This window comes from Centruroides vittatus, unplaced genomic scaffold, assembly GCF_030686945.1.
Source record: "Centruroides vittatus isolate TY-2023 unplaced genomic scaffold, ASM3068694v2 contig_199, whole genome shotgun sequence".
Lineage (NCBI taxonomy): Eukaryota > Metazoa > Arthropoda > Arachnida > Scorpiones > Buthidae > Centruroides > Centruroides vittatus.
This window is the reverse complement of record NW_027121224.1, coordinates 1,090,487-1,115,856: the sequence shown is the minus strand read 5'-3', so window position 1 is coordinate 1,115,856 and position 25,370 is coordinate 1,090,487. Positions and strand designations below refer to the sequence as shown.

The 25,370-nt window shown below is 30.5% G+C and overlaps 1 protein-coding gene across 1 annotated transcript in view; it reads right to left on the bottom strand.

Moving 5' to 3' along the window:
• LOC136970504 (disks large-associated protein 5-like) overlaps positions 1-20,357 on the bottom strand; it is a 34,670-nt gene extending 14,313 nt beyond the window's left edge. Inside the window, exons 1-4 of the mRNA XM_067264949.1 lie at positions 20,316-20,357; positions 11,610-11,734; positions 5,447-5,607; positions 5,268-5,378 (exon numbers count right to left, since the gene is read on the bottom strand). Of these exons, the coding sequence (XP_067121050.1) occupies positions 5,268-5,378; positions 5,447-5,607; positions 11,610-11,724 (387 nt within the window). The 5' untranslated portion in view covers positions 11,725-11,734; positions 20,316-20,357. The remainder of the gene's footprint in view (positions 1-5,267; positions 5,379-5,446; positions 5,608-11,609; positions 11,735-20,315) is intronic.
• Positions 20,358-25,370: the final 5,013 nt, after the last annotated feature.

The following is a 25,370-nucleotide window of genomic DNA, read 5'->3' as shown; positions in this document are numbered from 1 at the left end:
AATCTTAGTAATGAATTTATTGAAGAATTCCAGAATAAATTAAACTGGAATAAAATATGGAAAAGCAGACATTACTCTCCTGATTTTTTAATCAAGTATATTCATCGAATTAATTGGGATGATGTTTGTCATTATCAGCGGTTAACAGAAACATTTTTGAGTGAATATTCTGATCATCTAAACTGGGATCTCGTATCTCAATATCAAAAACTGAGTCCTCATTTCATTATAAATTTTAAAGATTTACTCAATATGCCACTTGTTTGTAAACATCAACAACTGAGCGAAGAAACTATTAAAGAACTTGAAAACCTTGTGGATTGGGAGATTATTTCAGAATATCAAGATTTATCCGAAAAATTTATGGAAGATTTTAAACATAAATTGGATTGGTGTAGTCTCATTAGTAATCAGAAACAATTAACAACCAAATTTATAACCGATAATTATCAATTTGCTCTAATTCGTGTTTTGGCAAAAATATGCGATAGACTTTAATTTTTTAAAATATAATTAATACATTTATACACGTATTTTTGTATATTTACTTCTTAATTGATGTAAATGTTTTTTTTTATTTCAATAAAAAAAAATGAAATGAATTGACTATTTCTGTTGTATTTTTTTTCATATGCTACATCATTTTTTAATTACTTAACACGAATCGCTTATAATGTATTCTCCTCCCTGGTGTTGGCCCCACATCGAGTTTGTTCACTCTTTTTACAAAACGAGGTCAAATCAACTCCCCCCAACGATATAAAGACGGGAGGTTTACTTTCTTTAGTTAATTCGTTAGCGAGTTTTTTCTCTGCACACAGAAAAATATTATTATTTGAAGAAGGAGAAGAAAATCAATAGAAGGTAAGTTTTTTCAAAAAAACTTTATATAAATTTTAAATAATAGATGTAAGAATATTTTCGCAAGATTTTGTTTTCGAGAAAGATGAGTGTCTAGGCATTAACTCAATTTAAATTCTTTAGGTTTTTTAACATTCAGAATAAATTTAAGCTAATGCTTCCTACAACTAACTCAAACTTTTTTAATAACTTTAATTCGCTTTTATAATTTCAATCTTAAGCTTTTTTTTTTCTTGCGAATTTTCTTTAAAAAACTGCTTTCAGTTTTTCAAAATTTCTAATTTAGACTATTTATAATAAATATGCATCATAATATTTATTGTTTTTTTAGATGCCCTACTATGTTATAAATCCTACAGAATCCCACTCTACCGAAGTTTAACGACGTTGATCATAAAAGAACTTCACGCATTCTATGGAGCCATTTGTCATATCTTATAATTATTTTAAATTTCATTATTTTTTGTTCTTATTTCTAATAAAAAAAGAGAGAGATGTCGTCGTTTATTTAATCGTTGACGCCGCACGAAAAAATATATAACGTAAAAGAATCGATAAAAAGCAAATATTGCGATTCGATTAGCGAGGGTTCGTGTTGTTTATTTTTTAAATACCTATCTAATTTCGAAGAAAAAAAAATAATATATTAAAAAAAATGAAGATTAATATTTTGTCAACAGATGGATTCAGCTTAACCAAAAAAACTTATATCTCTCTTAAATATTAAAGTTATATATATAAATATTAATTCTCTTAAATAAAACTTTAAAATATTGATTCCCTTAAGAGCTCTATATATATATAAAAAAACTCAACAAAAAAATACTTATATATATATATATATATATATAAATCTCTTAAAGTTATATATATATATAAATATTGATTTTCTTAAGACGTATAGAAAAACAGCGAATCTCTACGTATATATAAAAAAAACCGACGTATATAAAAACAGCGATGTATATAAAAACAACGAATCTCTACGTATATAAAAAAACACCTTCCTAATTTCAAAGGGAAGAAAAATATTTTGTCAGCTTAACATTTGGCGCCAGCTTAACAAAAAACTTATATATAAAAATAAAAATATATAAATATAAAAAAAATAAAATAAAAATATTGATTCTCTTAAGATGACTTAACAAAAGAAACTTATATAAAGTATACTAATAAAAGAAAGAGAAAAAAATATATATATCGTAAAAGAATCGATAAAAACAAATAGCAAATGGCACGATCCGATTAGCAACAGACGGTTCGTGCTGTTATTTTTTTAATCACCTTCGTAATTTCGAAGGACCAAAAAATAATTTAAAAAAATGCAGTTTAATATTTTGCCAACAGATGTACAGCAACTTAACAAAAAATACTTATATATAAAAATAAAAAATATATAAAAAATATTGATTCTCTTAAGATGACTTAACAAAAAAAAACATATAAAAAAGTATACTAATAAAAGAAAGAAAAAAATCGATGAAAAAAATATATATATCGTAAAAGAATCGATAAAAAGCAAACAGATTTCGTGATCGTCGTCGCGACACATATTAATTTGTCGACAGATGGCGCCGGCTTAACGAAAAACTTATATATAAAAATAAAAAATATATAAATATAAAATAAAAATATTGATTCTCTTAAGATGAGTTAACAAAAAACAAACTTATATAAAGTATACTAATAAAATAAAAAAGAAAAAAATATATCGTAAAAGAATCGATAAAAACCAAATAGCAAATGGCACGATCCGATTAGCGACGGACAGTTCGTGATGTTTGTTATTTTTTTAATCACCTTCGTAATTTCGAAGGACCAAAAAAAAAATAATTTAAAAAAATGAAGTTTAATATTTTGCCAACAGATGGCGCCAGCTTAACAAAAAAATATAAAAATATCTTAAATATTAAAGTTATATATAATAATATTAATTCTCTTACATAAAGAAAATATTGATTCTCTTAAGAGGTCTATATATAAAAAAAAAATCTCTTAAAATTATATATATAAAAAAAATATCGATTCTCTTAAGACTCGTCGATTATTCTACAATCACTCATTCATCGTATTCTAAAAACGCTCGCTCAAATTTCACGGTGAAGTATATCCGAAGGGGCAACAAAAATAGGCGTGGTTTTAATGTCTACGAGAGCTTTTGGAATGCAAATATCGTAGAACCGCTCGAGCGATTCAACAGTTATTGCGATTTTTAGCCCCTGGTCGACGTCTTTCCCCCGAAATGTAGAGTGATACTACGATAAAAGTTATAAAGTCTTAAAAGTTTAACAAATTATTCCAGAGTCTCTCTAATCTATAGTACTTGCATATTATACTAAAAATTATAATTTATATATATATATAAATTAATATACTATAATAGTACAGTAGAGCGTCGTTTATCCAAATCAATTGGGGATTGGGGTTGTTCGGATAACCGATTATGTACGAAAAAACATTAACCTATCCGATGTTGAAAATTTTCTCCATTGCGTGTCGCTTTGTGTTTAATTTTCGTCGATTTTAAGCCTAACGAAAATTTTTATAATAATAATCAAGACTGTTGTGTCGTTAAAAATTTTTTCTTTATTCTGTACAAACAAAATAAATATATTGAAAAATATAACAAAAAAATTATAATTTAGAAGTTAATCTAGTATCAAAAACGTTTGATTCAGCACGACACAGTCCGACTGGAAAGCTTTCTGTTAACTGGCTTTCAGATAAACGACGCTCTACTGCAGTTTTATAATTTATATTTCATTTGAATCTTTGTAATGAAACTATGTATATTATATATTTAGTTTAAGAATTTTAAATAATAATATAGAATATTTTCTCATTATTATTAATAAGAAGTAAAATTAACTAAGAAAAATTATTGATATATTTTAAACTTTTATTCCATTCCAACAAAATCTATAGTTATTATTCAATTAAGACAAAAATTTCTTTAGGAATGATAAATAAATAAATAATATATATGAAAATAAAATAGTATATATACTATTATATACTATAATACTATTCTTAGACTATACACTCAATAACCAAAGCTAGCAAAATAATTCACATAAATTCAGCAAATGTGAGTTATTTTGCTGGTTTTTGGTTAATGAAAGTGTAGTCTAAGTTTTTAATAGCCAGTATTTAATAGTTGTCATTTGTATATATTGATTATCTATGCCAAGATTAAAAATATATGAATTGAAAAATATAGGCATTAAAAGCATCAGATTAGAATAAAGATCAACAACTGCTGAATTATCGGGCTAGCAAATGGCTATAGTAATATTAATAATTAAAGTTAATTTGCTACTAGAGTTAGGCGTTAGGCGCCATCTCTTGCTAAATTTAATAATTAGAATTTTAATTAAATAATTTAAATAAATTTAGGCCTAACTGGAAGAAAAGAATCGGCCCGAAGCGGAATTCGAACCCGCAACTTCTGCTATTCGTGCAGACACGTTACCAGTTACGCTACCCGGACCTTCGGTCCGATCTTCCCTTCCAGTTGATATAAGATTACCGTACCACCATCAACGGTCATTACAATGCTGGCTGGGGACACATTAATTGCCCACGTCCTCCCAAAGGCACTCAACCGGCCATCGCAAACCCCGGCAAGGCGTATATATATATATAAATAAACAACAACTAACCCGTTACATATAAAGATCAACAACTGCCGAATTGGGAGGACGTGGGCAATTAATGTGTCCCCAGCCGGCATTGTAATGACCGTTGATGGTGGTACGGTGATCTTATATCAACTGGAAGGGAAGATCAGAACTGGTAACGTGTCTGCACGGATAGCAGAAGTTGCGGGTTCGAATCCCGCTTCGGGCCGATTCTTTTCTTCCAGTTAGGCCTAAATTTATTTAAATTATTTAATTAAAATTCTAATTATTAAATTTAGCAAGAGATGGCGCCTAACGCCTAACTCTAGTAGCAAATTAACTTTAATTATTAATATTACTATAGCCATTTGCTAGCCCGATAATTCGGCAGTTGTTGATCTTTATATGTAACGGGTTAGTTGTTGTTTGTTTATATCAGATTAGAATTTATGGAAGACAGATTTTATACAAATCATTTATATACAATATCTCTCTTCTACATATAAAATCTCTTCCATAAATTCTAATTTGATTCTTTTAACTCCTATATATTTCAATTAATCTATTTTTAATCTTTACATGGCTAATCAATATATACAGTCTTTTTTTTATATATATCAAATTGCAAAAATTTTTAGATGGCTTCACAACCTTGTTTATTATTTTTAAATCTTAATGTTTAATTGAAGAGTTTATAAAAATTTTAAGATTAAATATGAAAGAAGAAATTCTAATTATTTTTTCAAATATTCTATAATAAGTAAAATCTACATATATATCAAATACCTGTTTTTTAGAATTTTTAATGTTAACTGAGCTTTCATTATCAGTTTTCAACTGCCAATTATTTTCTTTCATTTTTTCTAATAATTCAAACTTTTTCTCTATATCAGCAATCTGAAATATATTTAGTGTGTTAATAAAATAAAGATTCTAGTTTCAGAAAAATATAAACATAAAAATACCTGTATGTATATCATATCCCAAAATCCTTGAAGATCATCACATGTTACTAATTTATCATCCAAATTAAATTCACACTTGTCTATTAACCCAGAAAACTGAGAAAATCTCTCATTGATAAGTAACTGGGCTTGACCAATTGCAAGATATATCTGTCCTTGTACTAATAAATTTTATATATAAAATAAAAAATAAATCAATTTTAATAAATAAATAAATTTTATTAATATAAAAATAATTTTGAGTGAAAGTTTAAAAAAATAAAAAATTTTAAAAATTAACAATCGTGGAAAAAATTAAATGCAAATGAATTACGTTCTAATAATGAAATTATTGAACATTTTTAACATTTTCCAAAATACTTAAAATTACTGAAAATCAAATAATTATGTTTATAAGTATTATGAATTTACATTACAGAAGGGGGCAAGGCTATTGTGGTATTTAATTTTGCTCATTAAATAAAAACTGATTTGTCTTACAAGGGAAGTACAACTTTTACATATCCCTAATGCCAGAATTTTTTTTTACTGAAAATTGAAAAGCAATCAAGAAATCTTAATTAGTATATAAAGTAGATATATCTAGTATATAATTAGTATAGAGTAGACATATTAGTATGTATCAATAATATAAATTTCCAGAATATGAAAGCATGTGCAGAAAAACACCACAAAAACCTACATGCCATGAATGCTGTAAGATATCGGGCTAGATAAAGACTTTATTATTATTTTAATTACGAAATAATTTGGTACTAGAGTGAGGCGTTAGGCGCCATCTCTTATTAACATTAATAATTATAATTTAATTAAATAATTTTAAATAATTTAGAAATATTGGAAGAAAAAATCAGCCCAGAGCGCAACTCGAACCCACAACTCCTGCTTACCGTGCAGATGCGTTGCCAGTTACGCTACCCGGACTTCTATACCGATCTCCTCTTCCAACATATATATTAATAATATTAAAGCCTTTATCTAGCACAATATCACTGCATTGATGGTGTGTAGGTTAGAATGTATCGGGTATTAATGTTATTAAAGCAATACACCAACCAAAGCCAAATTATCGGGATATAAACGGCTTTGATTGGTGTATTGCTTTAATGTATATCGGGTTGGCTGTTGAAGTTTGTTTATATTAATGTTATTGTTTATTTATACACCACAAAAACACTTACATGCATAAATTTTGCTCATTTTCAATGTAAACATTAATGAAAGCATCACAAAAAATTAAAGATAATTGTTTTTTTAATAAATTTCAAGATGAGTTAGAATTCAGTGTATAAACCTTTTTCTTTTTTAAAATGAATTTAATGAGAATTTTCTGTAAGATTTTCAGTTCAAATATCACTTTCCTTTTTGAATCTGGAAAAACTAATTTCATATTACAAGTAATTAAAGTATGCAGTTTAATTTGCAATAAAAAGAAAATTCATTGTCACATGTAAGAGTTGTATTTCCCTAGTTATATCTAGTCAACATTGAGGAGAAATAAATAAAATCTTCATCCCAAATTATCCATGAAGAACAGTTGTGTTCTAAGCTTTTTATTATATTTTCAATAAAATTTATTTCAAGATCATGATCTATACTATATTTATTATAAATGATTGCTAAAGTAAATTCATTGAACATATAAATCTTATATGATAAATACAGTAATATTAAATACACCTATCCCTCGATTTACACGAAAGATAGGTTCCTGAGAAAAATGTGTAAATCAAATTTGTATCTTTTTAAATGTAAAACTGTGTAAATCAAAAAGTATGCAAAAAACACATAATTTCGTTGTTTATTAATTATAAATTTTTTTCAATTTTTTAAAGGTACACAAATCAAATAAAAATATTGAAAGGCAAAAAAAAATATATTCTTTTATTAATTAAATACAAAGTACAAAGGAACAAAAATAAAATATGAAAGATTCATAAAAATGTAATGTAATTGTGTAATGTAATGTAAAAAATGTAATTAAAAATAATGTAATCATTTGTTACTTATGAATATGAAAAATTAAAATTTTCTGGTTTAAAACTATGTGCAATGAATGACATTTCATGCGTATGGGGGAGTACCCTATATCGGTTTATCGGTTACTATTTGACAGATTGAAATAAAACTGTCACCTAGTATCCTAAATATCAACTATGACATATAATTAAGGTGGATTGGAATATAGATGTAGATTAGAGTTAAAAATTGTTCCTTTTGATCATAGCCAGTTTATTTTCTGCATTTATTTTTTAAACCGTGTAAAAGCGAAAACGTGTAAAAGAAGTACCGTGTAAAACGAGGGATAGGTGTATATGAAATATACTCTATAGGTATTATAATGGTTTACAATAGATTCTTAGTTCCACATGATGACAAAATTATGTATGAATGAAAAAACACTGACAAAAAATAATTATTTCAAATATAAAAGTAACATTTTAGAACAAATATAATAAATTTTATTACATATAAAATTGGATTATAGAACTTCCTAATTTTTAAATACATAGTAATTTTGACAAATATTTAATATCAAAAGTGCTTTATATCAGTGCTACTTAAAGTGATTTATGGTCTACAAGCAGTTTATTACTGGGTTATGATGAGATTTCACTTAAAATTCCAGTTTTACACAGTGGCGGCCTTAACCATTGCAAGGCTCCAGGCAACAGATCGTCGCGAGGTCCTTGTCCTTTGTGCAAAGTATGTGAATTGAAAGTAGGTATTTCTGATGATTAACAAGAAATGCAAAAGTTATAAATAAATAAATTTATAGTTTTAAAATATTATATCAGAAGATTTATAAAGGTTAACAAACATAAAGACGACAAATTATTAATGATGATAAACTAAGATACATAAATGCCTTAAAAGATATACGCAGGGATTTAAAAATGATATTTGTGGCTTTTCCTAAGACTGAAATCTTTAATTAAAGCACAATAATCTAATGAATGAGCTACGTCATTTTTGATTGAAAGAATAGCAAGGGCTGAAAGCCGATCTTGTGTCATCAAATTCCTCAAATGTGTTTTAATAATTTTTAACCTTGAAAAACTCCTTTCCACAGATGCAACTGTCACAGGTGTGGTGACAATAAGTCTCAGGATTGCTTCAATAGTGGGGTACGCTTCAGTTAAATTTTTTTCTATTACATATTTCAGCACCGAGATAATGTCGTCATTTCCTTCATATACACAGATAAACATATTCAGTTCTTCATACAATTCATGTCCATCAATATCGGATGTTTCTCCTACTGTTAGAAATATTTGCAAGTGGCTGGATTGCTTCAGAAGTTTACAATCACAAATTTCCTTTAATCTTTTTATGTTATACATGAAACCAAATACGCTCTTATGATGTTTAAGTGCCTCAAATCTAGGTTGGCAGCTTGCACATACATTGTCGACAATGACATAAAAATAGTTTATTTTGAAAATCTCTTCTGCAGGCAATTTGAGAGCTTCATCTTCCCTGTCATAATCAAAATTCGTTCTTTTACGTCTCCTTCTCACAACTTTGAACTTTCTGTCAATATCATTTTCCTCAGCTATTTCTCTCGTTGTTACTAAGGGTGATTGGAAATCATTTTCCCAATAATTATCGAGCCAATGTGTAAATGCATCTAGGTGTTGTATAGCCATATCTAAGTGCATTTTTTTGCTCTGTCACATTTTACTTATAACATTTATCTTTAAAAGAATGTCATACCATACGACGAGACCAACTACAAATTCGTAGATAGTAATTTCCTTTTCTATAGAATGGTATAGAAGTAGTGACTCACTATTACATCACGATCACACGAACTCATTTCATAAATCTTGTTTCGCACATAAAACTAATTCAGAAATAATTTACAGGCAGAATTTTCAACAATTCACTCTTTACTATAAGTACTGTTAATAATGTAAGATTCACTAAAACTTAATATCATTTAATGTTTGTTTATTTATTTACTGAAAGGTATGTGCCATACAAATGATTATGTAATGCATACAGCTGCTAGCAAAATAAGTGTAAGGTGACAAGAATTGATGAACAAAATGAAACATGGGTATTCCCATGTTTCATTTTGATTTTCTAGATTTTATATCTAGAAGAGAGATATTGTATCCCAAGCGTAAATCGTAAACACAATGAATCATGAAAGTAACAAAACTGTGTGTTCAAGTGGGTTTTTCTAGTGCCTGAGGCACAGGATTCAAATAGTAATAATTTTTTCAAATATGTTTTACAGTCAAATTACAAAAATTATTATTATTCACTGATAAATTAATTAATTTTGATATTGTTAATCTTACTTTTTATACAAATGTGAAATTGAATAAATCTAAATAAGAAATTTTATTTAGGCACTTATTTATATTAATATATACTGTACTATGAATTAATCAAATTTATTTTATTGTTATAACTAATAGCTAAGGATAAAATAAAAAGTTTTAAATATCAACTTTTTTCTACTCGGGTTGTTGCGCGAGGCCCTGGGTGATTGCCCTCCTCGCCACCCCGAGGCTGCCACTGGTTTTACATACTGTATTACAATAATAAAACTATTTTAAAATGTCTTTTAAAAGCATGTTATTTTATCACCTTTGTTTTTTTTTTTATTATTTAAACATTTAGTACCAGAGATGGACTGACATTTGAATCATGGACTGAGAAATTACTTGAAAATGGTCAGCACACAAACCTATTTATTTCAAAATGATCAAAATGAAATTGTTATTGTATTTTTCTTACTAATTTACTCTAAAAATTAAAAACAAAAAAATGCATTTGAACTCTGTTTCTGTTCATAATAATATTTTATTTAATTTCGAAATGTGCTGGTCCCTGAGGGATTGGAATGAAAAAACTGGTCCATGAATAGAGTTTGAGAAGTACTGCTTTAAGGAATAAACTGTTTTTCAGTTCTTGGATATAAATTAGTGATGTAACAAATACTGGGTAGTAACCAAATATTCGTTACATCACTAATTCGGTATTCGGTCGATATTCGGTATTAATTCGGTATTCGGCTGAATAGGCCGAATACCGAATTAATACCGAATATTTAATACCGAATATTTAAATCACTATTTGGCCGAATACCAAATACCTAAAAACAGGAGTAAGAAATAACAAAAACACAGTAAATTAATCATTTTGGTAACTTTTATTAATGCTGAACATTAAATTATCATTATTAAGGTTAGTAAGAAACAGCATCTAACTCTAGTATTAAATTATTTCGTAATTAAATAATATTATAGCCTTTATCTAGCCCGATATCTTATGGCATTGATGGCGTGTAGGTTAGAATGTATCTGGCATTAATGTTATTGTTTAGTTAATTATGTTATATTCGTATTTGCATATATTTTAATATTTTTTACAATATTTTAAAATGATTTACAAAAAGTTTTATTGAAACTTATCGTATTTAATGAAAGAATTATTTATCTATTTCTAGAAGATGAGTAACTAATATATAATTTATTTTATATATAAAGCAAAGAATGAGCATTTCTCATTATATACAAAGATAACATTTGAAATCATGTTAATTTTAAAAATATTGACAAAAACAATAGCAACAAAATATCACAAAACTTCACAAATAGAAACACCCCAATAATATATTTGAACTGTTCCACAACTGGGGGGAAACTAGACCATAAATGTTTCCACTAAAGTATATCCTTAGGGTACTATTCAGTCTACAAATACGTAGTAAAAACAAAATTTTAATGCTTAATTAAAGAGTTAAAAAGATAGATTGCAAATAAAATAACTTATAAGTTATAACTTACATCTAAATACCAACAACTGCCGAATCATATCGGGCTATTTACGGCTATTACATAAATTATAAACCAATTTGGCACTAGAGTTTGTTAGGCTCCATCTTATTAACTTTAATAATTTTAATTTAATTAATTAATTTAAATAATTTAGACCTACTGGAAGAAAAAATTGTAGTGACAGCGGGCCAATAGAGAGAAGGGTGCGCGATCCTTGCCATAATACGGTTTGTGCGCCAATTTTCGTCTTTGCATTGATCAAGCCGAATAGTTTGGCTGAATATTCGGCCATTCAGCCACGCTCCTGGCCGAATATTCGGTATTTGGCCTGAACGTAACTTCAAATAATTTATAATTAAAAAGCATACCTTCTTCTGAAACATTTTCTTGTCCTTGTAAAATATCTTGCCATTTTACACAAAGATTTTGAAATTCATCAGTTTTATTCTGAAGCAATTGACGAAAATAAAGAGCATCACCCATGTTTTTTTGTCTTTAAAAAAAAAAATTAAATATGAATTAATGTTGTAAAAATAAAATTTATGAAATAACTGATCATTTTAAAAATTGTTATAATTAAAAAAAATTATAAACTACCACGACGTAAAAAACTTTAATATGATGAGTAGGGATTGCAATTGCTGGATCCCTCATCCAGCAATCCAGCTGGATCCAGCGCATTCTTCGGCCTGCTGGATCCAGCACTTGGTGCTGGATCCAGCGCTGCGGATCCGCAAATACTCAATTAACTTGTTAAATAATTGCGAAAAAGTCTACGTCGTCGCGTTGCCGCTTTGCTAACTACTAGACTGCTACTAATTACTTACTCACTACTTTACTAACACTAATAATTAAATTACTTATAAATAAACTATACCTTAATCAATCCAGCAAAATTTAATAAAATAATAACGTACTCAATCGCTTTTAACGATCTTCCTCAGTTACAAAAAAATACATTAACTATAGAACATAAAATGTGTTTCGAATAAATATAAAAAGAATAGTGCTTAATTACATCCCATTTTTTTTAAACGAGATACATAGATGTACTGCCAGGTCTGATAATTTTCGTATTGTATGCCGACGTAATCCCACTGTTTTCAAACTTTTAAAAAACGATAAAAAGAAAGAGGATCGGAATTCAACAACGAGTATATATTCGGCGCCTTTACACAACCAACGTTTCAATTCCAAGCTTCTTTATGTGGGTGCAACGATGCGCAGTTTAAAACAAAGGCCCAAGAGCACAAATATACAATCAGTAAGAACCTTGATAACACTGCGCTGGCATCATACACAAGACAGAAGGATGTTAACGTCTAATGGGATCAAGCGACAATTATAAAAACGACGACGAATAGGCAAACATCTTGAGAGATTGGAAATCTGCAAGGCGCACATGACAACTGGTTGTATAAACCATAGAGATGCGGACTCATTGTCTACCATGTGGAGATCCTTTTACATTAATTAATGTTATTAACGGACAATGCTGGTTTCATTGGATCTTATATAGGCTACAGAGTGTTTTTTTTAAACTGACGGTACTCAGAGACATCTGTAGAGCAATCTAACAGCCGAACTGTCGCCAATTGGGAGAGTGACTAAGGACGACATGGGAAAGAGATTCTGCAAAGAAAAAAGTAGTACCCAAATTTTTCGGTAGGGGTGGATTTGGCGCTGTTGTAGCAAAACAGCTAAGAATCTGCATAAAATCCAGCTGCAATTAACAAACACACGAATGAATAATCAGAGAGAGGCTTCAGTGTAATAACGAAAGTTTAATTAATCAGCAAATAACCTTCTCCCTTCTTCAATGTGATCACCGTCCTGCTGGACAACTCATTGCATCCTGAACACCGTGTTCTCTATGGCCGAACGTAACATGGCCGTCCGCAGGAATGTTCATCACAGTTCGAGAAATGTTGTCCTTCAAAGTCATCAAGTTTGGGACACTACTAAGATAGACCTTGGACTTTAAGTAACCCCACAGGATTTTTCCTGTGGGGGTACATGTAGATGGGAAAAGTAACATGGGGTTAGATCCGGGGAGAGAGGCGGCCATGCAAGTGGAAAAAAGCGACTGATGACCCTTTCTTCAGTGAAGTGCTGGTAGCTTTTTCGCTACAACAGCGCCAAATCCTCCTCTACCGGCGAATTTAGGTACTACTTTTTTCTTCGCAGAATCTCTTTTCCATGTCGTCCTTAGTCACTCTCCCAAATTTGGCGACAGTCCGGCTGCTAGATTGCTCTACAGATGTTTCTGAGTACCGTCAGTTAAAAAAAAACACCCTGTATATATTTTTTCCGCTATTTATTTTGTTTATTTATCTATATTTTGTCCATTTGGGCGTTTTCCGTTAATTTTCATATTTATTCCGAACACATTTTATGTTCTATATTTAATGTTGTATTTTTTTTGTAACCGAGGAAGATCGTTAAAAACGATTGAAAACGTTATTATTTTATTAAATTTTGCTGGATTGATAAAGGTGTAGTTTATTTAACTTATTCTACTTCAGTACATAGTTTTATATACCTGTAAATAACTACAGACTAATATGTAGAGCCTATATATGAAAACTGGTAAGATTGATAGCCACTTAACCACTGATTATCCGTCCTTACATTATTATAATATATTAATATAAATTAATCAGTAGAATTACCTTTGCTATTATTTAACTTACAAGGAGACCCTACGGCTTTGGGGAAACGGATTTTGATGGTTTTCGGTGTGGAGGTAGTACACCGTGTGAGTGCACTACCTGTAAAATACTAAAGTGCAATACTCAAATGCAATCGAGAAAAATGAACTCAGTTTTTTAGCACTTTATGTATAAGTTATGCGTACTATCGCTCGAGCGCGCTGTGGCGTGAGTGGTAACGCTCCTGACTCGTGCGCTTGCGTTCTCGGGTTCAATTCTCTTGTATATAATTTTTTTTTATTCATAAATTCTTATAATGTATTTATTTTTTATTATTTATTTATTTTAATTTAATTTCTACTGTTTCAAGCCTAATATTTTTACTTCGAAAACCCACCTTTTTCAAGTTGAGAGAGAACTATTAACACTTATGCCGGGTTTGAACATGGGTCTAGAGTCTTTTTCACTCACTCTTTAACTCTTTGTTGACCAATTTCCACGACCCCTTGTTTACTTTTAGTTTGTAAAACGACCGAGGGCGATACTGGTCAGTCAGGAATATTATTTTAAAAAATTCACCAAAAATCAAATCATCATTATATTTGTATGAAAGAAAATCGCGTACATTTATTAATATCTTTAGTTTTAAATACAACATTTTTCAATATATTTTATTAGAGAAATTAATAAGAAAATATATATATATCTCTCAACTGACATTTAAACTTGATAATTTTAATTTATTGAAGCAATATTATATAATTACATATCATTGTCAGGTACAGTACATGATCCTGAATGATATTTATGGTAAAAACAATCAAAACAAAAATTCCGTCTACACCAAGAACAAGAAATAAATGCTGCTTTTTTACAATTGCAAGGTATTTGTAAACGGTCTGATGAGAAACACGCTTCATTTACATTTGTAAAAAACTTTCTTATATCACAGAGTCCACTGACATACCAAGCATATTTTATCATGTCACAAAATATTGGTGCTGATGATTGATGATGGATAATCGAATGTATTTTCAGGCAATCCTCTCGAGAATGAATTTCATAATTTTTGTCCAGTAGTTCAGCGTTATTTTGTAATCGTTTAATGAAATTTTTTATTTGTCTATAAAAATAGACATCACATGGTTGGACTAACGGAGTACATTTTAGTGGTATAATTTTAATTGTGCATGTAGGCATTTTTTCATCATCTTGGAATACTTCATCATACAATTCTGCTTTTGTTTGTCCTGTCCATGAGTCAATGAGTAGAAGAAATTTATTCTTCTGAACATATGGCATCAAACATTTTGTCAGAAAATTAGTATAGAGATCAGTGGTCAGTTTTCCTGATTTTGATGATGTGACGGTAACATTTGTATATTTTTTTATATATTCTTCCACGTTTCTCTTTATTCTTGGCCCAAAATTACCTGTAGGCTCTTGTAAACAAATATAAACATATGGTAATAATTTTCCGGATAATGTTATACCGTATTGTGCTGTATATGTGTGTGAAACCTTGTTCATGTCTTGTGTTCTTACAAACACTGTTTTACTTCCTTTTTCCGTTAATGTTCTATTAAAATTTGATTGGTATTGACATCCTGAAAATGTAACAAAATTATGATGTCTTATGTTTTACTTTGATTAAACGTAATAATGGAATATAAAGTACTTGATTTATAGTTAAAATTTTTATTTACCTGTTTGATCTGTATTGATGATGAAGTCACTATCAAAGTTTGATATCAATCGTTTTGTTTGAATACGAAACGTTTCTGCAGAGGCCAGGATTTCTTCCATGGTACATGCTTCTTTTTGTGATACAAATTTGGTAATTTTTCTTTGACAAATGTGGTGTCTTCATTTGAATTTATCCACCCACTGGTTTGACGCTTTAAATTGCAAATCAGGAAACTGACTAGCAGCAGCTAAAGCCCATTGCTGTAAATTTCTTGTGGTCACTTGTTTATAATTTTGTCTCGCTTCGACAAAGCGGTCATACGTCCAAGAATCAATCAAATGATATTTATCAAAAATAGTTCCACCACGTTCAATATCTTTTTCCCATAATTTTAAATGATCCATTTTTTTCAAATGACTACATCCGTTTTTTTGTAAAGTTTGTAGTTTCCACGTAGGGTGGGCTTTTGCTACTTTTAAAACTTTGATTTTATATCATCATCCTACACACCGGGGTGTATAAAATATAAATCGAACTCACTTGTGCCTATTGACCGGTGTGAAATAAATAACTTTCAATTCAACGGGATAAAGGACGAGAGATTTAATAGGGATCTGATCTACATAGGATCAACGAAACGCTCTATGGAAGTCAGGGTTAAAGAACATGAGGCGGATATAAGATACAACAGAGCTACCACGTCGCTTGCAGTGTACGCTTCTGAACCGGGCATTAATGTGGACTTCGCGGGGGCCACGCTAATAACTAAAACGACTCGGATGGAACATCTCAAATGGCTGGAAGCGATAGAGATACATAAAGCGCAAACTAAAACAACATGCATTAATTCACGCGACGAGATAACTCTTTCGCTTGCTTGGCAAACTTTATTACAAGAGGATGCATAAAGATTTATTTGGGTCCGATAACACATGAAATCATGTGACCCAAAGATAAAAAAGAATAAAAAGATTAAAAAGAATATGATACAGTACGACAAGGAGCACGACAGATATAGCGCATGCGCGATGGTCATCGCGCTTTCGAACTATCTTCATTTGAATTTGTTCTTAAAAGATCGGAACGCAGTTTTTTAAAAATAATAGAATCCAGCAGTTAACCTGAAGAAGGACACGGAAGGCGTCCAGAAAACGTTCGTTGAATTGAAGTTATTTATTTCACACCGGTCAATAGGCACAAGTGAGTTCGATTTATATTTGATTTTATATTCCAGTGAAATATATTCCTTCATTCTATATTTTTTTCATCAGGTACAGTACATAGTCATCAGATGAGTCATCTTTAACTGCTTTGAAATTTCCTTCTATACACTCTTCTTGAGCAGAAATCAATTCATTATCAATTATAAATGTTTTTTCATTCAACACATCCAATGTATTATTGTATAATTCTGTGCCTATCAGCATAGCATCTTCAGATAGTGTATCAGAAGATGTTGTTGCAATTAAATTATTTTCAAAAAGCAAACTCTCATAATACACTACTCCATCTTTTAGCTGCTGCTTCGATACATCACTGTATAAAGAGTGATCATCTACAGTTTTTTCATCACAACATGAAGAACTTGCTTCTCTTGATGACATTTTTGTAATTATAAAATAACTTTTCAAAATAAATTTTACTGCACAAATACGTCTATTCGTGTCGAAATTCAGAAATGAACTGTTATATAGAGCTGTACATAACAATATTCTATGTCTTTCTAGCGTAGTGCTAAAAATAACTAGACAATGTTAATTTTGACAAAAAGTTACAAATTATCAAGTTTAAATGTCAGTTGAGATATATATATATTTTTTCTTATTAATTTCTCTAATAAAATATATTGAAAAATGTCGTATTTAAAACTAAAGATATTAATAAATGTACGCGATTTTCTTTCATACAAATATAATGATGATTTAATTTTTGGTGAATTTTTTAAAATAATATTCCTGACTGACCAGTATCGCCCTCAATCGTTTTACAAACTAAAAGTAAACAAGGGGTCATGGAAATTGGTCAACAAAGAGTTAAAGAGTGAGTGAAAAAGACTCTAGACCCATGTTCAAACCCGGCATAAGTGTTAATAGTTCTCTCTCAACTTGAAAAAGGTGGGTTTTCGAATTAAAAATATTAGGCTTGAAACAGTAGAAATTAAATTAAAATAAATAAATAAAAAATAAATACATTATAAGAATTTATGAATAAAAAAAAAAATTATACACAAGAGAATTGAACCCGAGAACGCAAGCGCATGAGTCAGGAGCGTTACCACTCACGCCACAGCGCGCTCGAGCGATAGTACGCATAACTTATACATAAAGTGCTAAAAAAACTTTGAGTTCATTTTTCTCGATTGCATTTGAGTATTGCACTTTAGTATTTTATAGGTAGTACACTAACACGGTGTACTACCTCCACACCGAAAACCATCAAAATCCGTTTCCCCAAAGCCATAGGGTCTCCTTGTTAGATTATAATTATAATGTAAACTAAACATTTAAAGTTAATTATTTCTATCTCAAATGTTAAACCGAACCAAAGTTAATTTTACTACCTAAGTGTGTAAGAAGTTTTACTGATTTATAGTGACCAGTCTAAATAATAAAAGCTTTTAAAGTATTATTTTTAATGTTTTATTTCATTAAAAAAAACATAAATTGCAGGATAGATAGATAGATAGATAACATTTTATTGCACCAAAAATACATCCGCGCTGGATCCAGCTGAAATGATTTCAATCCAGCAAAAATCCAGCTGGATTCAAAACACTGCTGGATTGCAATCCCTAATGATGACATATAAAAGTAATTCTAATTAAGACTTTTACAATAATTTATAAAATTTTTATTTTAAGTAATTTATTTCCAACCTTTTGAAAAAAATCAACTGAAAAAAAATTGTATATTGCTATCATGAATTTCAATATAGAAGAGATATTTCTATATTAAATATCATGAAAGTTCATGAGCTATTAAAGATAAAATTCAACATTATTCCATTCTCAAATATATTTATTGTCAGCAGCAAAATTATTTAAAACAAAACTTTTAGTAAAGTTTGATTTATCTAGTAGTAGTAGAAATATAATTTAAAAGTGTAATTATTATTAATATGAATACAATAATCCCTCCATTTATGCAAGCAATTGGTTTCATGAAATCTTTGCTAAAAGCATAAACCTCTTAAAGATAAAGCACTAAGACACATTCATTTTTGGAATGTCACAAACATGTTCCACAGTTGCATGTGGATTTTCAAAAGCCCAAATCCTGCAGTTTTGTCTGTTCCCTTTACTACCGAGATAAAGAGTACATTTGTAAAGACAAACAAGTTAAATGCATTAGTAACAAATCATTCGAATAGTAGTAGTGTTACTCTGTGCACATGCTCTATGGTGATGACATTTCAAACGAAACTCTAATGAAGCTCACAAAGGAAATAGATAGTTAACTTCATTAAGAAAATGGCACCTGACAATATCAATGTTTCTAAATCTACTCAAGTGTTTAAATTGTGAATTAAAAGATGAAATGATTAAAATATCCACCAGAAGCAATCTAAGGAAAATATTTCAGATAAGGCTGCACTAGCAACATTCATATCTTCAATTTTAGAAACAGCCATTTAGTTATAAATGAATCGTTTGATAAGTCTAACGAAATAATAAGAATGATGACGTCATTCTTGTTTAACTCATTCGACTTTATGAACGTACCCAAAATATCAACTTATCACCGAAGATAACATTATCTAGGAACGTCTTGTCTTTCTCAATACAATACAACATTTCTGCACAGAATTTCTGACATGCCACCTTATTGGAATCATATTTTTTTCAGCATTGCAAATCTATGGTTTTAAGTGCAAAAATTTCATAAAACTTGAAAAATAATTGGCTGTGAAATGCCAGTTTCATAAAATAGCATAGCATTGATTTCCTACAACTATGACCAAAGCCCACTTTCACTTGTTCCACAACAAAATCAGAATTGGTTAATGTTACCCTAGGTATACAAAATGGCGGCTCATCTCTGACTCCAGCATATAGAAGCAAGGATGCATGTTTTCTAAACCTAACCTATTCTAATAATTTAGTTGCTAATAATTATGATAATTTATTAGAATAGGTTAGGTTTAGAAAAACGTGGAATTGGTGGCCAGATTTGTTATGGCAAACAGAACAACCAATCTCAACGAAATTTCAGTTCCTAGAGTAAATTTTAGATCTACCAGAGAATCCCTACAATACCAATTGCAAAAATTCTATTGAACCATCACCAACAGATTTTTCCTCAAACCAAAACATATAGCAAACACCTACTGCACCTAGCCATTTTGAAATGTATGTCTTGCAGTGACAGAATTTGATGCTACAGCACTATACAAGACAAACTTGATGTGTTTTGTTATAAATTAACACTTCAATTCTGTAAGTCTGATTTTCAATTTTTTAATCAGAAGACTTACAGAATTGATTGGAAATTCTATATATTTTCAAAGTTGTATACTCCATTTTGAATCACTCTGTACATTCTTTTACAAACGTTAGTCTTCAACAGCATGGTAATTCTACAAATTCAGTAATTATACTATTTTTATATTCAGATAAAAGATATGGTACTGAGTTATTGCACAAGTACCAAATAGTCGGTATCATTGCAGTCCTATTAATATTTTTAAAAAATAAGACAAATGTTGCTTAATCTATGAACGTACAGTACGTAGCTTACCGACTCCTCTCAGTTGATATTCCCGCTCATCTTACAGTGTTGCCAACTACAAAAATATGTTTCCGACTTTTCTTGACGACGAAAAGTACTTTTGTTTAGCTCATGTAATAAACAAAATATTTAAAAAATAATTTATTTCAAAAAATAAGAAATTTTATATAAAAAAATGGAAAATAATTTATTCGTTATAAATATTTTGTTTTTATATTAATTAAATCAAAACAATTAAAACGATGATAAATGAAAAAATAAACGATGGAAACGGTGTAAAATATTGTTCATTTCATTATTTTATTTAAATTCCAAGTTTAGGAAGCTATTGAATGTGCATCTAGATAGCCGGCAGATAAGTAAGCAAGCTGCCACCGGTAAGACTGTGTTGTGTCCGTAAAATACGATTACTCGTTAACGTATATAATTAACTTTATTATAATAGAAACGTAACTGTGTGATAATACATATGTAACGTTGTGCCTCCAGGTCTAAGTGTTACTACAGCTAACGCACGACTGCCCGAAGATAAAGGAACACGACAAAGGTCAGGGGTGCGGATTCGCCCAACTAGGTCAAGGGGCAATTCAGTGTGGGATATCCCCTGGATGTTTACATACATAACAGACCGGTTGGCAGGGCGGTCAAGGTGACAGCCTACCGCTCTGGGGACCCGGGTTCGAATCTGGACGGGTCGATAAATCCCCACGAATTTTTCGGAGGGATGGTCCATCCGGATATGTCGGTTTCCGTCCCTCGCCCCATTGTGGGCCTGGCCGAACTCATAATGGGCTTGCTAAAAGAAGCCGTCTTAGTGCCCACAGGACAGAAAGAGTTAGAAAAAAAAACTGTCATTAGTTTACTTACTTTAACTTGTCAGATAGTTGCGGGCTAAACGAATTATCGTATCATGTTCAAAATCGATTGTGCGAGTTATTAAAAAGCATCAAAACGACTGTTAATTAAATTTCTTAAAAATATCGAATTTTACAATAGCTTCATTACTATTATGTTAAACATTACGGATTTTGAATATGAGATTAATATATATTATTTTAAATTCACTTTTGAAATTCTTACTTATATTTAAGTTATAATTTTTCCCCATATATGAACAATTTTAGTCGATATTTTCCATCCCTGAAAAACTGCCAATTTTGCTTTACATTATCATGTCTCTATGCTCAAATCAATATGTGTATATATAGAATTTAAAAATACTTTGTGGCTGTACGCCATGTGTTTGTATATAGTTTATATTTTATTATTATTTTTAATTTCACTTCTTCACGCTTTTATCCTCTTTCTTTTCTTTATCTATTATTTTTCTTCTTTGGAATGTCTCTCCGAAATTCCTTTCCTTATATGGTCATCGTATATCCCCTAAAACAAAAAAAGGGTGCGCGACCCCTGAGGGGTCGAGTACGAAACCAGAGGGCAGGAGGGTCGTGAATGAGAGAACAAAAAGGATTCGGACTCAAGAAAGGAGGGAGTGAGACGAGCTTCTGGTGCGTTCTGGCAGCGTGCAGAAGAGAAAGAGTAGCGTTTCATAGACGGACTAAAGAATTCGCTGTGATCGATTCATGAGAATTAACTGTGAATTTTGGCATCTGAACGGTCGACAAGCGAATGAACTGAAAGGAAGAGAACTCCCTCTACATATTTTGGGTTAGACCCTCGCCAAGGACGTTATAAAAGAGACCGATTCTTCGAAGACCTAAAAAACCAACGCTGGGAACCCCTTTCCTAACTTCTTACATTTTCTTACCTGTCCTTTATTCTCCTCCTTTAGTTTAATATTAGTTTTAATTCTCACTTTTTTATTCGTGTTTGTAATGGTATAACATTAGCATAAGATTAGTTTTAATTATTTTCCCTTTGTCGCGAGCTATATATGAGTCGGGGAATTTTTGTACAATATTGTTCGCTCATACGATTATTTCCATCTGTCGGGACAGAAAATATACTGGCATCCTAAAAGAACCTGTAGCTAATAACTTTTACCTAAATTAAAATTTACCTTTTTTATTTTTATTTTGGTTTCACGTGTATTTCTTTTAACAAAGAAAATAACTCATTTTTACAACTTAAATACGAAAATTTTATTCGTTTTATATTTTTAGAACAAGATTATTTATTAAAAAACACTTCAAAAAATTGGAAAGGAGTAACTTTAGTAGACTTTTGATTTATAATCTGCAGATATAAAGAAATAAATAGGAGAGAATTGGAATCAACAAAAATAATTTATTAATTAAATTCTTTTAAAAACTTATTTTTTAAAATCATTTAGAAAAAAATTAATTTATAAAAAGGCATTGACTGATAATTATTTTAATGACTTTAGATAGATAAATATATTTATTTATTTAAAAACTTCTGCGATCTTATAATTTCACAAAAGTGTGCGTGGCATGTCGATAATTCAGTTTATTGAATATATATTCTCTCTCAATATAAACCGGGAGGGTGACGAACCTACAGCAAGTGTGCCCAAAGTGGCACATAACATATACGACCAATCACCTGATTTTTTCAATCATCCTTTCGGTTTATTAACTGATCAATTTTTTTTTAAATCGTGTTCTGTACATTTACTCTAATTAAAGCATGTTTATTTCATTTATTTAAGAATAGTTATTCGAAGTTTAGAACTTTGACACGCTATAGGCTATTGCTAGTGTTGCTATTGCAAATTCACTAAAGTATCTTGTGCAGTAATTGTACAAAAATAATTTTTAATTTCAGTTTGGAAAAACTACGTTCAGTTACACCTATTATAATCCGCAATGTGAAAAGTATACGGAAACCGACTGCACCATTTGAAAATAAATAATCATAATTACTATTAAATATAAAATTAAAATACTAACGCGATTAGACTAATCGCGTCGTTCATTTGATTTCTATAATCTTAAAATATAACTTATTTTTATATTAATTTAGTCTAAAAATAATATTAAAAATATTTTTATTTTAAATTTTTTTAAAAATCTTAAATCTCTAAATATTTTTAAAAATTTACTACAAGGCAACAAAGAATAATATTGTGGAATATTATTGTTCGTATTTCATTGCTAGAAAACATTTCCCCCTCTTTCAGCCCTGTGGGCGCTAAGAGGGCCTCCATTAGCAAGTCCATTATGGGTTCGGCCAGGCCCACAATGGGGCGGCCGGGTGGTGAGGGACGGGGCACGACATATCCGGACGGACCACCTCCCGAAAAATTCCTAGGGACTTTTTGACCTTTCTCTAGTGCAGTCACCACATTAGAAAACGCCGAATATACCCAGTCAAATATTGATGATCGATGTGTAGATGTATTTGTGACTCACGCTTGCTTTCTGAATATCCCTATAGAGCTAGTGGAAGGAACGGCGAAACTAGAGCCCTCTATAAACAGAGTATGGTCAACTGGGGGGTCAAAATATGATTGGCTACTGCCGATCACGTGGTTTGTGGACGCCATTATGAGGCCAGCTTCCGATCTGCTTATGACGAGTGTCAATCAGCTATTTATTACGATAAATAACAGGATTGGAAACTTTATATATCAGGTAGTTTCAATCTAAAATAGATTCTAAACATCAAGTTAGTTCTTACTTTGCTATACTGACGTTAGAAATCATTGTTTTAGCCTTTAGATCTATCGATACATCTACGTGGTACGATCCAAAAGTTCGAGGAATGCAGTAATCTATGACAACAAAAGCATGTATTTGAAGTTACAGCGTATGAAATGGATTCTACCAAACCACCTCTACGTGTTCAGGTTAATTTCACCCATGTCATGTGATTAAACCACGAGCGCTGCTGTTTTTTTCCGGAGATAGTTACCTTTGTCCTGCGACGTAATCAAAGTGGAGTTTCAAGAACAACCTCCAACATTAAATTTTGCCAGCGTTTAGGTAAAACACCTACGGAGATTTTAAAATTGCTAAGAAAGGTGTACGGTGATTCTACGGTGAAAGGTCACGGTGAAGTCGAAATGTTGGAGGTTGTTCTTGAAACTCCACTTTGATTACGTCGCAGGACAAAGGTAACTATCTCCGGAAAAAAAACAGCAGCGCTCACGGTTTAATCACATGACATGGGTGAAATTAACCTGAACACATAGAGGTGGTTTGGTAGAATCCATTTCATACGCTGTAACTTCAAATACATGCTTTTGTTGTCATAGATTACTGCATTCCCCGAACTTTTGGATCGTACCACGTATATCGCTCTTAAAGCTACCACATAAAAATAGATCATGCCGGGTTGATCAGCCATTAATTGCTCAAAATAGAGCTCCTAAATTCAAACTGCATCGATTTCCAAGTGATAAAGCTAAGAAACAAAGCATTGGAGATTAAAGTAAACAGGCTGGATGAAAATAAAAAATTACGGATTCCTGGAAAACATGCATTACTTTGTCAGAATTTTTATGAGAAAGAATCAGAATTTTATGAGGTAAGAATCAGAATTTTTATGAGAAAGAACTTCTGCTTTGCCTACCTATTTAATTGTACAGTACATTGCACATTAATAAACTAAAGCTAAAGAGTATTAAGTCTGTTAATACATTTTAACCTTTATAAGTATATTGGTTTAGTGATGTGAATATTTACAATTAACTCCCATAGGTTCATTTTGAGAAAGATCAGTGTGAGAATCACAGGAAGGATGGAAGAAGATTGCTGAAGCTTGATGCCGTCCTACACTTTTTTCTCATAGACCTGCACCTAAGAGAAGATGCTCTGAATCAAAAACAGGGCGTAGAAACAATTGTGAGTGTATAAATCCGACCTTGGACCACAATTAGGCTACAAATTTATCTCCTATGACATCTATGCAGCCCAGTACAGACATATTTATAATATAAATTTAAAATATTCTTATTAAATATTCTATTTTTTTTTTATTGCATACTTTGATTCTTTTTGAAGAAAATGCTGAAGAATGTAAAAGCACGAATGAAGATGAAGACAATGAGACATCTGGTTCAGTATTTCAAGACTCTGGTAATCTTGTTAGCCAGCCACTGTCACCAAAATCAAAACAAATTAATGAATTGTAATCTCA